The sequence below is a fragment of the Drosophila hydei genome, unplaced genomic scaffold (assembly GCF_003285905.1).
Source record: "Drosophila hydei strain 15085-1641.00,03,60 unplaced genomic scaffold, DhydRS2 tig00000330-arrow-arrow-pilon, whole genome shotgun sequence".
In the NCBI taxonomy this organism is placed as follows: Eukaryota; Metazoa; Arthropoda; class Insecta; order Diptera; family Drosophilidae; genus Drosophila; species Drosophila hydei.
The window spans coordinates 371,927-384,848 of NW_022045710.1; the positions used below are offsets into that span (position 1 = coordinate 371,927).

Genomic DNA, 12,922 nt, shown 5'->3' on the forward strand with positions numbered 1-12,922 from the left:
GGTAATTGAAAGAAATCATTTTGAAATGGCGAAGGTAAATATAGCTTTAGTCTATTTACAAAAAGGTAAATTATTCTTAAACTTTACTTAAGATGTTTTAAAACAGAATAATGTATTAATAAAAATAGATTTCATTATGAAATTAATCATTTATATTTAGCTCTCTGTGCGAACAAATATCGGATGTAGGAACTTGTAGACTATGCCAATGGATTACTTACACTTTCTTGGTTTCGTGATGACAGATTTGCTAGCATCTGATGGCTCTCCAGGACCCGCTGCATTAATAGCTTTTACTCTGAACTCATATTCGCAGTTTTCGTCAAGATTTGGCACAGAAGCTTTGCATTCTTCGCCAAATGCCGGAGCAGATATTTCAGCTCCCTTGATCCATTTATCTGTGCCTTTTTCACGTTTTTCCACCACATAGCCAGTAATTGGGGAGCCGCCGTCATTGTGAGGTGGCCGCCATACCAAATCCACATGATCCTTGTCCCAATCAACAGGCTCCGGAGTTCCTGGCTTACCGGGCTCATCAAATGGATTCTTTGCAATTATAGATTGCTCTCCGGATAATGGTTCCGATTCGCCTTCTGTATTTACAGCTAATACCCGGAACTTATATTCATGACCAGGCTCTAGGTTATTCAGTTCAGCGAATGGTTCTTTGAAACGTCCAGAGGGCACCCACCGTCCCGATTCCACGTCCAGTTTCTCAACAACATAGTGTTCTATAGGCAGTCCACCATCGTCTAGAGGTGGATTCCATTTCAGTTTGCATCCCTCTTTGTGAATATCCGTTACACGCAGTGGACCCTCTGGTGATGCTGGCTTATCGAGAACGGCCACTTCAAATGATGCTTCATCATGGCCGGACTCATTTTCGGCCTTAATGGTGTATTTACCAGTATGTAATCGTTTTGCAAATGGCACGGCCAGCTTGGTGCGATACGATTCCATATCGATGTTGTAGTCATCATTTTCGATACGAGCTTTGTTATGGAACCATGTCTTGGATGGTGGTGGTTCGCCAGAAATTTTAATGTCGTAGCGTATATGTTGGCCGGCTTTGATGGTGATATCCTTAATATTTGTTCTATCGATTTTGGGTGCTGCAAATCGATCTTTAGCAATCATTTGGTCAGATGGCTCCGATGGCTTACTTTGACCAGCTTTATTAACTGCTTTGACACGGAATTGGTACTTAGTTCCTTCAATTAAATCGTTAACACGAGCCTTGCAATCGGGTGTATTTGATTCCATAACTTTCTGCCATTTTCCAGTGTTATTGTCTTTCTTTTCGACAATATATCCTGTGACTGGTGCACCACCATCGTCATCGGGTGCCCGCCACTTAAGATCTGCGTGATTCGCCGACCAATCGACTATTTGTGGCTTACCGGGTGTATCTGCGGCATCATACGGGTTCTTGGCAGTAACCGGAATATCAGTTACTAAAGGCTCCGATTCACCTTCAGCATTAACAGCCTTAACACGGAACAGGTATTCTTTTCCTTCAGTTAGGCCAGTTACGTCTGCTTCCGGCGTTTTAGTTGTTAGGACAGGTACCCACCGACCTGTTTCTGTATCCATACGCTCAACAACGTAATGCTCAATGGGCTCGCCTCCATCATCATCGGGCTTATCCCATTTCAAATGTACGCTCTCAGCTGTCACATCAGAGACGGCCAATGGACCCTTCGGCTTGCTTGGTTTGCATAGTACCTCAAGTTCGACTTCAACGGTGTCCACACCAGAATCATTTTTAGCTGTAACTATGTAAATACCTTTATCGTTACGTTTCACTTTGGGCATGATAAAAGTTGTTTTGTAATCTTCATTTTCAATCTTAATTTTGTCGTTGTTTTTTATTTCGGCTCCATTGTAGGTCCAAATTATTTTAGCTGGAGGCTCGGCCTTGACAGCTGCATCCATGTGCAACATTTGATCACTGCGCATAACTTTCTTTTGTAGGTTCTTGCGATCAATGTGTGGTTTCAAAAAACGCGGCTTTGCCACAACACATTTGGAAACATCACTAGGCTCACTTGGTCCTGCTTTATTAACAGCGACAATGCGGAATTCGTATTCGTGTCCTTCTTCAACAGCGGATACAGTGCCCTTGGTCTTGTCACCAGGAACTGTACCGGCATCTACCCAGGCGCGACCTGACTTGTCACGCATTTGAATTATGTATTTTTGAATAGAGGCGCCCCCATCGTTTTTGGGTGGATCCCAAGCTAAGTCGACAAAGTCCTTATCCCAATTGGTTGGCTCCGGTCGACCTGGTTTATCTGGCTCATCAAATGGATTCTTAGCAATAATTGGCTTATCTGATTCCAAATCTTCAGATTCGCCCTCTTTATTGACAGCGCGCACACGGAACTTATAGGGTTTTCCTTCGTGCAAGCCGATTACCTTAGCTTCAGGCTCGGAACTCTTCCCGCATGGTAGCCATTGCCCGGTATGTGGATCCAGTTTTTCTATTTCATAATAGTCAATTTGAGCGCCACCATCGTCATCAGGCTTTTCCCACTTCAGCTTACAGCTGTGTTTGGTAATATCATTAACTTGCAAGGGACCCTTGGGTTTACCTGGTTTGCCCAGTACGGTCACATCCAATTCAGCGATGTCTTCGCCAACTTCATTTGTTGCCTTAATGGTATATTTGCCACTTTGGGGACGTTTGGCTCTCATAACAAAGAATTTTGTATTATAATCAACATTGTCAATTTTAATACCTTCTTCATCACTGAGCACAGGTAAGTCATTAAACAGCCATTCCACTTTCGGAGCTGGTTCACCTTTTATATTAATGTCCAAGCTGATGGATAAGCCTGCCTTTACAATAACAGGTTTTAAGTTTGTTCTGTCAATATGTGGTTTCACTGTTTAGAATAGAAAACAATAAATCAATATCAATATGATAAATATAATTTATAAAAAAACCTACGGAAGCGCGGCTTGGCAGTATGCCAATTAGTTTGTTCTGATGGCTCAGAGGGACCAGCTTTGTTTACAGCGCGAACGCGGAATTTGTATTGCTGACCCTCTTCCAGTTTTTTAACAACTCCCTTGCAAAGTGGTCCTTCTGTTTCTGCTGCTTTAACGAACTCTCCAGAATCTTTGTCCATAACTTCAATAATATAATTTGTAATGGGAGAACCTCCATCGCGGATTGGTGGTTCCCATTTCAGTTTAACATGGTGCTCGTCCCAATCCTCAAGTTCTGGTAGTCCAGGAGGTGCAGATACATCGAATGGATTCTTAGCAGTAATGGCCGAATCCGTTTCAAGAGGTTCCGATTCACCTTCTTCATTAATGGCTTTAACTCTGAACTGATAACGATGATTGGGATCCAAGTTTTTCACATCAAGTTCTGTCTTTTCAGGATCAACAGTTCCCACAGGGACCCATTTACCAGTTGCTGTATCCATTTTTTCAACGGCATAACCTGATAGAGGCACTCCGCCATCATCTTTGGGCTTCTTCCATTTCAGTTTGCAGCCTTCCTTATGTATATCCGAGACATCCAAGGGTCCTTCGGGCCTAGCTGGCTTGTCCAATATAATGACTTCGACTTCAGCTTCATCAACACCATTAATATTCTCAGCCCTCAGCTTATAAACTCCAGTATCCTTTCGTGAACTATCCAATAATGTGAGTTTTGTGTTGTAGTCCTCGTTATCCAAACGGAATTGTCCACTAGGTGTTACTTCCTTATCCTTGTAGAACCATGATAGAGTGGGGGCTGGCTCACCTTTAACATCTACATCAAACTTAACCGTTTGACCAGCTCGTACCTTGACAGGCTTCATTTTCTCGCGATTTATAAATGGCTTTACTAAAATTGTATTGTATTTTGTATTAGTTTAGATTCGTTTCGCATGCTTAATATAATATGGACAATTGTTGAAATATTAAAAAATTAAATCAATGTTTGGCTTAACATAAAAACAAGCATAAGCGTATACGTACCAGAAATGAAATAAAAAGCAACTAAAATAATATTATTAATAATAATACAATAACAAATAAGCGAATTATTTTCCCACTTTCCATTCTAAATTTGATGCCAAAAAATTTATGATGAGTTCTTACGGTTTCTCGGTTTCGCCAAGTGAGGCTCTGTTGCGTCGCTTGGCTCACTGGGGCCAGCCTTGTTGATAGCGCGAACACGGAATTGATACACGTTTCCTTCGGTAAGGCCATCGACTGTTGCCTCAGGTGTAGGTGACTATATATGGCGGGTAAAGGATTTAATTAGGCATAACTTTATATTTATAACTTTAATTAATGAATTAAACACAGAATATGCACACAGTGTCTAATAGAAATACTTACATTAGTAGTAAGAACTTCATCCCATATGGGTGAAAACTTATCCTTTTTCTCAATAATATAGCCAGTGATTGGCGCACCGCCATCATCCTTAGGTGGCTCCCATTTTAGCTTGACCAAGTGTTCATTGTAATCATCGATCTTTGGTGTACCTGGCTTACTGGCAGAATCATAGGGATTCTTTGCTAATATGCTGCTATCGGTCTCCAAAGGTTCAGATTCACCTTCCTCATTAATGGCCTTAACCCGAAACTGATACTCATGGCCTTCCTGAAGGCCCTTGACATCAAATTCGGTATCATTGCCAGAGGTACGACCGACAGGTACCCAGCGACCTTGTTTCTTATCGAATTTTTCGACTTGGTAAGCCGTAATCGGCTTACCACCGTCATCTTCAGGCTTTTGCCATTTTAATTTGCAACTGTCTTTGGTAATATCTTTGACAGCTAGGGGACCCTTCGGTTTACCAGGAGGTGCTAAAACGTTAACTTCAACGGTTGCTTCATCTTCTCCATGCTCATTGACAGCTCGTATTTTATATGTGCCCGTATGCTTTCTCACAGTGTCAATAATTGAAATTTTCGTATTGTGCGGAATATTTTGAATCTCGCAATTGCTTGGCAAGTCCGCAGGCTTCAGTTCCTTATCGTTTTGATACCATATTATAGTAGGAATAGGTTCGCCACGTACATTCACATCATACTTAATTGGCTTTCCAGCCCGAATAAGCAATGGCTTCAAATTGGTTCTATCAATACGAGGTTTCACTGTTGAATGAAAATTTTTAACATATTGTAAATAATTGCGACTTGTTATTTTTCTAGATACTTACATTTTTTGTACTTGGCGATTTGTGAAACGCTCGCGTCTGATGGTGGCGATAGACCAGCTTTATTGACTGCAATGACACGGAACTGATATTCACCATATTCTTGGAGACCGGCAACCGTTGTTTCTAATTGATCGCCAGGGGTTTCGAGAACCTTTTCCCACTCTGGCTTATTCTTATCCTTCATTTCAATAATATATTTTTGTATTGGAGCTCCACCATCATGATTGGGCGGTGTCCATTTTAAGCTAATACTCTGATTGTCATAGTCGGTAACTTCAGGAGTTCCTGGTTTATTGGGCTCATCGAAGGGATCCTTGGCAACAACACTAACGAGCGTCGTCAGTGGCTCGGATTCGCCCTCCTCATTTACAGCTGACACCCGGAACATATACTCAGAGCCGGGATTCAAACCTGTAACATCAAAAGTAGGTGGTTCTTTTTCGCCTGGAGATCGTCCAACCCTGATCCATTTGCCAGTTGCTGTATCCATTTTCTCAACTACATATTCCTTGATCGGTACGCCGCCATCATCTTCAGGTTTTTTCCATTGTAACTTGCATCCAGTTGCTGTGACGTCGCTGACAGCAAGAGGTCCTTTCGGAGAACTTGGCCTACCAAGAACAACTAATTCAACGGTCTCGCGATCAACACCATTCCGATTTTCTGCCTTCAATGTGTAAAAACCGCTGTCTTTGCGCTTGGCATTCGTTAAAACAAAGTCCGTGTGATAATCAATATTATCGATATTAATGCGATCCCCAGTTGTCAGTGGAACGTCGTCCCGCCAACTCCAATGTACCTCGGGTACCGGCTCCCCGGTAATGTCAACCGACCATTTGTGAGTACGTCCACTTTTGATTGTGACGCGTTTGAATGTCGATCTATCAATTTGCGGCTTGACTAATAAATTATATACGATACAAAGAATTAATCAAATCCGAAAGAACGTTAGTTGCAAGCACACATTGTATTGAAAAGGATCATTTCTAATTTAAGCAGATACGTACATAATCAAAGCGGTAGCAGTAAGTCTTTTGCGATATGCTGTAAAATAGTTTTTTGAGCTAGCTATTAAATGCAATAATTTAAGTTTTATATTAGTTTATGTCCATCTGCCTGTCAGTGTGACCATGTAAGCAACGTAAGTTATTTTGCCGATGTTAATATTGAGGGCACTATGAAGCTGGAGACATCGAACTTGAAATATATACTTGTTCAAGCATTAACATACAACATATTTGAGGATTCTAAACATGCCCTCTGCGCACTCAACGACTAGGAGCTAGTACAATACGATTAAAACAAAAACACTTCCAACAGGTCAGCCCAAAGATTAAATCAAGAACAAATTTACACAAGCAAAATGCTGTCGACAAAACTCTTGAGTTACTCAAAAAGCAAACAGAGATTTATGACAAGATCCGGCAGAGCATCGCAAACAAATTGGCAACCAGCGATATCTTAAGGAGAAAATGGTATAATGGAAAACATCAGGAGCTTTGTAGAGTCTCTGATGAAAGTCGAAGTTGCCGATTATGCCGTAAACACCGACCGAACAGCATCCATCCAACCAAAGACATCCAAGGTACAACTTAGGCAACAGAAAATAATACTTTTCCAAAGAAGCTCGAGCCCAATTGATTTGATGGTAGACCTTGTGGACAGAACAGATCTAAAAGTAATTCAACACATGCAAGAAGTGTATGCCAATCTAGAGCTCAGTAGCCAAGAAGAAATCCTTGACTATAAAGGCAAGTTGATTTTCCTGTGGAACAAAGTTCAGTCAACGCTCACGGATTTAGAGGCAAAATATGAGCTGGAATGCAATATCAGCATACCAACAAGAAAAAGAAGACTTTCCAGAGCTACCGAAAGTGGATCATCCTCACTTTAATGGATGGCCCAAAGAGTGGCCAACGTTCTTCGAACTATTCTCCGAGGCAGAATCCGCAGTTCTTGGACACAGCAACAGAATGCATTTTCATCTTTAAAGAAAAAGGTCATTTTTTTAATGAAACTCATATTCTGTTGCGACGATTCTCTACGGAAGTCCTACAACCTTACTATCAGCATGTAAAGAAGGCTACAGAAATACAGTCCTTCGACAATGTGCTGAAGTTTATTAAGCAACTGTTTAACTCAATAGACTCAGTGGAAAAGAGTTCCGTCCATACGTCGATAAAAGCAAAGACAACGCGCTACAGAATATGCCGTTTTTGCCAATGGACTGGACATGAGATAACCAGGTGTCAGAGATTTAGAGCTGAACCTGTTAAAAAGCGCAAGGAGTTAGTGAATAAATATGTCTGTACCCATTAAAGATTGCAAAAAGAATTTCTCTTGCCATCAATGCAAAGCACACAATTTGCTTCACGAGGATGGAAATAATAAAGAGACTATCAGCAGCAACTGTCTAAATGAAAGTAAAGGGTAGAATACGTTGCTGGCGACTACGTTTATCCAGTTTAAAAATAAGTCTGAAAAATACGAGCATCTAAGGGCTCTTATCGATGGAGGCTTGCAAAAAATTTTATTATCTGAAGAAGCCGCACAATAGTTAAAACTGCGCCGAATCAAACGCAACGTTTAGATTTCAAGGAATTTCTCAAAATGTGGAAATTCTTAAAAATAGCGTTTGCTTAACAATCAAACCCAGGCCAAAACTTCAGAGAGCTCTACCGATTAAGAAAATTGACATGAATGTCAATAAGGATTGGATGGGTTGCGAGCTAACAAACTCACATTTTAACGAGCTCAGTCATTTTGATGCTGTTATTGGTGTCGATTTAATAATGTTGGAAAAAATTGAAGAAAATCAACAATACACTGGGAAAAATTTTACACTTGGATGCATTGCCTTCGGCAATATAGGTGGATTATCAACCAACAAGGTAATAAACGCATAACCAACGATGTGCCTGGACGTCCCAGAAAACTCTGGTAAGCATAGAAAAATTGAAATGTTACACAGAGGGCGACACAAACAGCATTAAGAGGAGAAACCAGAAACTGCTACTGTTTGAGGATTCTAAGCATGCCGTCTACGCACTCAACGACTAGTGCAATAGCTCAAAGGAGTAAAGATTATTACATAACTGAACAACACCACAGTCAAGTGTAGTCACATACTCGTATTGAGGACCACCGAAAGACAAAATTTATATTACAAATATCTACGCCCATTCTAATGTTCATTCTATGTTCTAAATCTTATAGCTAAGATTGATCGAAATATATATATATATATTTTCTTGAGTTTTGTAGTAAAGATTTTCAATAAATAAATGCGACGGATTGCATCTTTGTTTAATTTAGTTACATAACAATGTAAGTACTAATGTCACTGATATAAAGCTTGTCGTGTTGTTCAATGTTGTATGAATGTCATTCTGAAAGAATTATTTGTATACATATGCATTGAATGTATGTTAAGCCAAAATCAAATTAATTTAATATGCTTTATACAGATTATGGATTATGCAATAAAACTAAAAAACAAGAATAAGTTAGATAACTTACGGTTCTTATGCTTGCAAAGATGATTGTCTGTGGGCTGAGACGGTTCAGATGGGCCAGCCTTGTTGACTGCCCGCACTCGGAACTGATATACCATTTTTTCCTTTAGCCCGTCCACTTTGCATTCGGGTGTTGGATCTTCGGTTTTGGCAACTTCACTCCATGTTGGTGAAAATTTATCCTTAATTTCAACGATATAATGAGTAATAGGACGTCCACCATCAGATGGTGGTCGTTTCCATTTAAGCGAGACACTTTTGTTATCATAATCATCAATAACGGGTTGGCTGGGTGGACTTGGCGGATCATAGGGATTCTTAGCAAGAATTGCATCAGTTGTTTCTAGTGGTTCTGATTCACCCTCTTTGTTTATAGCTTTCACACGGAACTTATATTTTTTATTTGGTGTCAAACCCTTAAAGTCAAACGAGGTTTCGCCGGGACCAACTTCTCCAGCTGGTATCCAACGGCCAGTCTCTTCGTCCATGCGTTCGAGTGCATAGCCCGTGATTTCACAGCCACCATCATCTTCGGGTCGTCTCCATTTCATTTTAATGCGGTGAGCTCGAACCTCTTCCGGCTCAAATGGCCCACCCGGTGCAAGTGGACGATCCAATACAATAACTTGGGCTTCAGACTCAATAGTACCCGAACTATTGGTCAAAACTAGCTTATATTTGCCAGTATCTTTGCGTACAGACTTTTTGATAGTAATCGATGAGTTCCGCTCTAGTTGCTCCAGACAGATGCGCTGATTGTCAAACTTAAGAGGCTCATTGGACTTAAGCCAACTAGCCGCTGGCTCTGGTTCACCGTCGTATTTAATATCGTAGCGTACGGTCTGTCCCTTCTTTACAGTTATATTTTTAAGACCATCACCAACAAGGAATGGTTTAACAAAGCGGCATTTGGCAATAATGGCTTTAGTCTTGTCGCTAGGCTCGCCAGGACCTGCCCGATTAACAGCACGGACTCTAAATTCGTACTGTTGGCCCTCTTTGAGCTTATCAACGGTGCCGACCCTGGCATCTCCCGGCACTTCTTTTCCGGGAACCCAATCATTTGAGAATTTCTCTTTATATTCAATAATATAAGAGATAATCGGATCGCCACCATCACTATCTGGTGCCTCCCATTTAAGGTCAGCGTGATCTCTGTCCCAATCTGTAAGGTCAACGGCTTTGGGTTTGCCCGGCTCATCCCACGGATCTTTTGCTAGTATTGAGTTCTTAAATGTAGCCGGATCAGATGGACCAATTTTGTTTACAGCACGTATACGAAATCTGTACTGCTTCTTTGGCACTAAGTCATCGATCTTCTTTTGACAAGGTTCACTTGGTAGAACCTCAGCGACAGGCTCCCAGCCTTGTTTTTTGCTCAAGTCTTGACGCTCGATAATATATTTTAAAATAGGAGTACCGCCATTATCTGCCGGGGGCTTAAAGTTAACCACACACGATGTTTGGAAAACATCGGTTACATCAACATCGAGTGGCGGTTGTGGAACGTCTTGGCAAATAATGTTAACATCTTTTGTGTCTTCGCCTTGACCATTTGAAATTTTGATCTGATATGGTCCTGATAGGTCTCTGGATGGTTTCTTTAACTTAAATGTGACCTTATCATCCGTTACCGCAACCTCAACATCTTTGACAGGCAAAGGTTTTCCGTCCTTAATTAATTTTGCCTCAACTGGAGATTGCTTAGTACCGCTAACTATGTATAAATATATAAATTTAATTTATATTGTTATTGATTGATTTGGGAAAAGAAAATTAATATTTTCTTTTATTTATTAGGTTCAACAATTACAATAAGAATAATTATCTTAATATATTTTAAAAAGACTAGCTCATAGCAGATGGCATTTGTGTGGACTGTAAAGACTGTATAACTATATTTGTCATGTTATTAACTTAGACTTTATCTGACAGTAGATATTTAAGAAGCATACGTTAGATTTTTGGAAAAAAAATTATTAAAAGAGGGAGGGGTACAATGTTTAAGCTTAGCCATGTTACTCCGCGTACAAAGACTCTTGGAAACTATAAAGAAAATGACTACTGAAAATGATAATAAAATAGATACATATGCACCTCCATAGAGAAATTTGCGTAATATTTGCATTGTTAAGGTTATTTGAATGAAAACTCTTATATATTTCCTTTCAATATATCATTATTTCACGTCCCTACTACTCACTACTCGACCTGATTCGAATAGAGATAACCAATTTTAGTTTGCTTTTCTTACATATTTGGATGAGAATTTTAGTTGAAATTTGAGTTTTGTGTAAGAAGCCCTTTTGGGATTTGGTAAAGACTATATATACATCAGCCGCTTGGCTAAAAAGGTTGCCTTTATCCTTATCTATTTATACTATAATCAATTTGATTGTTAGTATTGATTTGATGAATTAATTTGACTTACCTTTGAATGGTACCTCAACAATAACAGGCGCACTTATTGGTCCAGCAAACTCATCCCGACAGTCAATATTGGGCCTGCTCTCGCCCTGGCGCACAGATAGATTGCACGTTGAGTTGAGCTGACCAGACTCACAGGTGATTTCACCTGCATCGGTTAGCTCTAGATTGTTAAAAACAAGCTGGTGCTTGCCACCGCCTAAGTTTTTAATTTCAATACGCTCATTTGGCACTATTGGTTCGCCATTGAATTTCCAGTCGCAAGGAGCTGTCTGGTCCTGTAATTCGACATCCAACACAAGTTTCTCTCGCTCAACAGCATCGGTGTCCTTAAGTTTCTTGTTGAAACGGTTTTGATCTGCAATGGAACTCATTAGATCAGTTGATCGAATATCAAGTGTGTATTTGTCTGCGGACTTTTCAAGCTTCTCACTTACAATTTATAATAATCTCTGCCTCAGTCTTATCAGCGTTTGTCGTACACTTGAATTGACCAGCATCAGTTACCTTACAATCCTTGATTACCAGTTTGCGTTTGCGACCTTCCTTGATGACTTGCATTCGCTTGTCTGGTTTGATTTCCTCGTTGTTGCGGAACCACTGAACTTCGCCTTGGGCATCATCGATTTCGCAGGATAAAGTGACGGTGTCCTTCTCAATGCATTGCTGTGATTTGAGGACTTTCACAAATTTATATGGATACTCGACTATCTTTAATGCCGTTTCAGTTTTATCTGGCTGCTTGTCCAATTGACACCTGTATTGACCGCTGTCCTCCAATAGGGACTCCTTGATAATTAGCTTTAGATTACCATTTATATCTTTGGAGATCAAGAAACGTGGATCATCCGATTCAATCTTCTTATTGTCCTTAAACCAGTGAACATTCGCCATGCTACTGCTAACGGCACACTCTAGTGTGGTCTCATGTTCGGTAAAGCCTTCTAGTTTCTTTTTAAGGGGCTTTGTAAATGTATATGTGGGATCAGCTTCCTCGACATTGAGGAATGCCGTACTGGAGACACCTCCGATCTCAATTGTGTATTTTCCCGTGTCTTCCACCTTAGGTCCGGTTATGATCAATTGATATGTATCATTTTCTTGCTTGAATTTGAATTTACTGCCTGTAAACACCTCCTATTAAAGGGTTTAAATAATATATTAATATATGATTTTTAATTCAAACATTTGTTGTAATGGTTGCTGTTCTTCTAATTTGTATTCTTTAACACCTCCAATCAAGAAGATAAATCTGTTGTTAACAGATTAATGTTTACATATTTATTATAGTTTTTTCAAAAAGGTTCAAGATACTTTCCGAGTAACAGCAAAATGTAGTTCTTTTTAATTTATTATCATTAATTTTATTGTTATTGTTATTATTATTTTAAGTTCATACTTACATCCTTGCGGAATAACCATTTGGGCTTGCAATTAGGTTTGCTGAATCTGGCCTCAAATACAACCTTTTTATCCTTGCCTTCCTTGGCGAACTGGTCGATCAATGGACTAAGGAATGATTCTACCTTCTGTTATAATCACGTTGTTTTTGTTGTTGTTGTTGATAAGTTTTATATTGTTTTTTTTTGCGTTGTCAAAAATGGGTAAAGACGTCAAACGACAATAAATTTGATATACGATTACTTAGTAGAAAATTCAATTTATAAATTAATAATAATAGTACAAATATGTTGACATCCAGATTAGCCAAGCTTTAGCTAAATTTTTGTCACAGCAGTATTTGTGCTATTATTATAGTAATTAGAAGGTACTGGTACCAATTAAAATAATAATAATTAATGCAAAA

The 12,922-nt window shown here is 39.7% G+C and overlaps 1 protein-coding gene across 29 annotated transcripts in view; it reads right to left on the reverse strand.

Moving 5' to 3' along the window:
- The window catches only part of LOC111594130 (twitchin), a 57,170-nt gene that overhangs the window by 16,941 nt on the left and 27,307 nt on the right, over positions 1-12,922 (reverse strand). For 28 of the 29 annotated variants that reach the window (XM_030223952.1, XM_030223958.1, XM_030223951.1 and 25 more), the window contains 9 exons: positions 12,519-12,644; positions 11,553-12,252; positions 11,120-11,473; positions 8,693-10,405; positions 5,174-6,073; positions 4,345-5,108; positions 4,102-4,237; positions 2,954-3,844; positions 222-2,888 (listed from right to left, as the gene is read on the reverse strand). In XM_030223952.1, coding sequence (XP_030079812.1) covers positions 222-2,888; positions 2,954-3,844; positions 4,102-4,237; positions 4,345-5,108; positions 5,174-6,073; positions 8,693-10,405; positions 11,120-11,473; positions 11,553-12,252; positions 12,519-12,644 — 8,251 coding nt within the window. The remainder of the gene's footprint in view (positions 1-221; positions 2,889-2,953; positions 3,845-4,101; positions 4,238-4,344; positions 5,109-5,173; positions 6,074-8,692; positions 10,406-11,119; positions 11,474-11,552; positions 12,253-12,518; positions 12,645-12,922) is intronic. The other variant, XM_030223957.1, reaches the window with a different exon arrangement.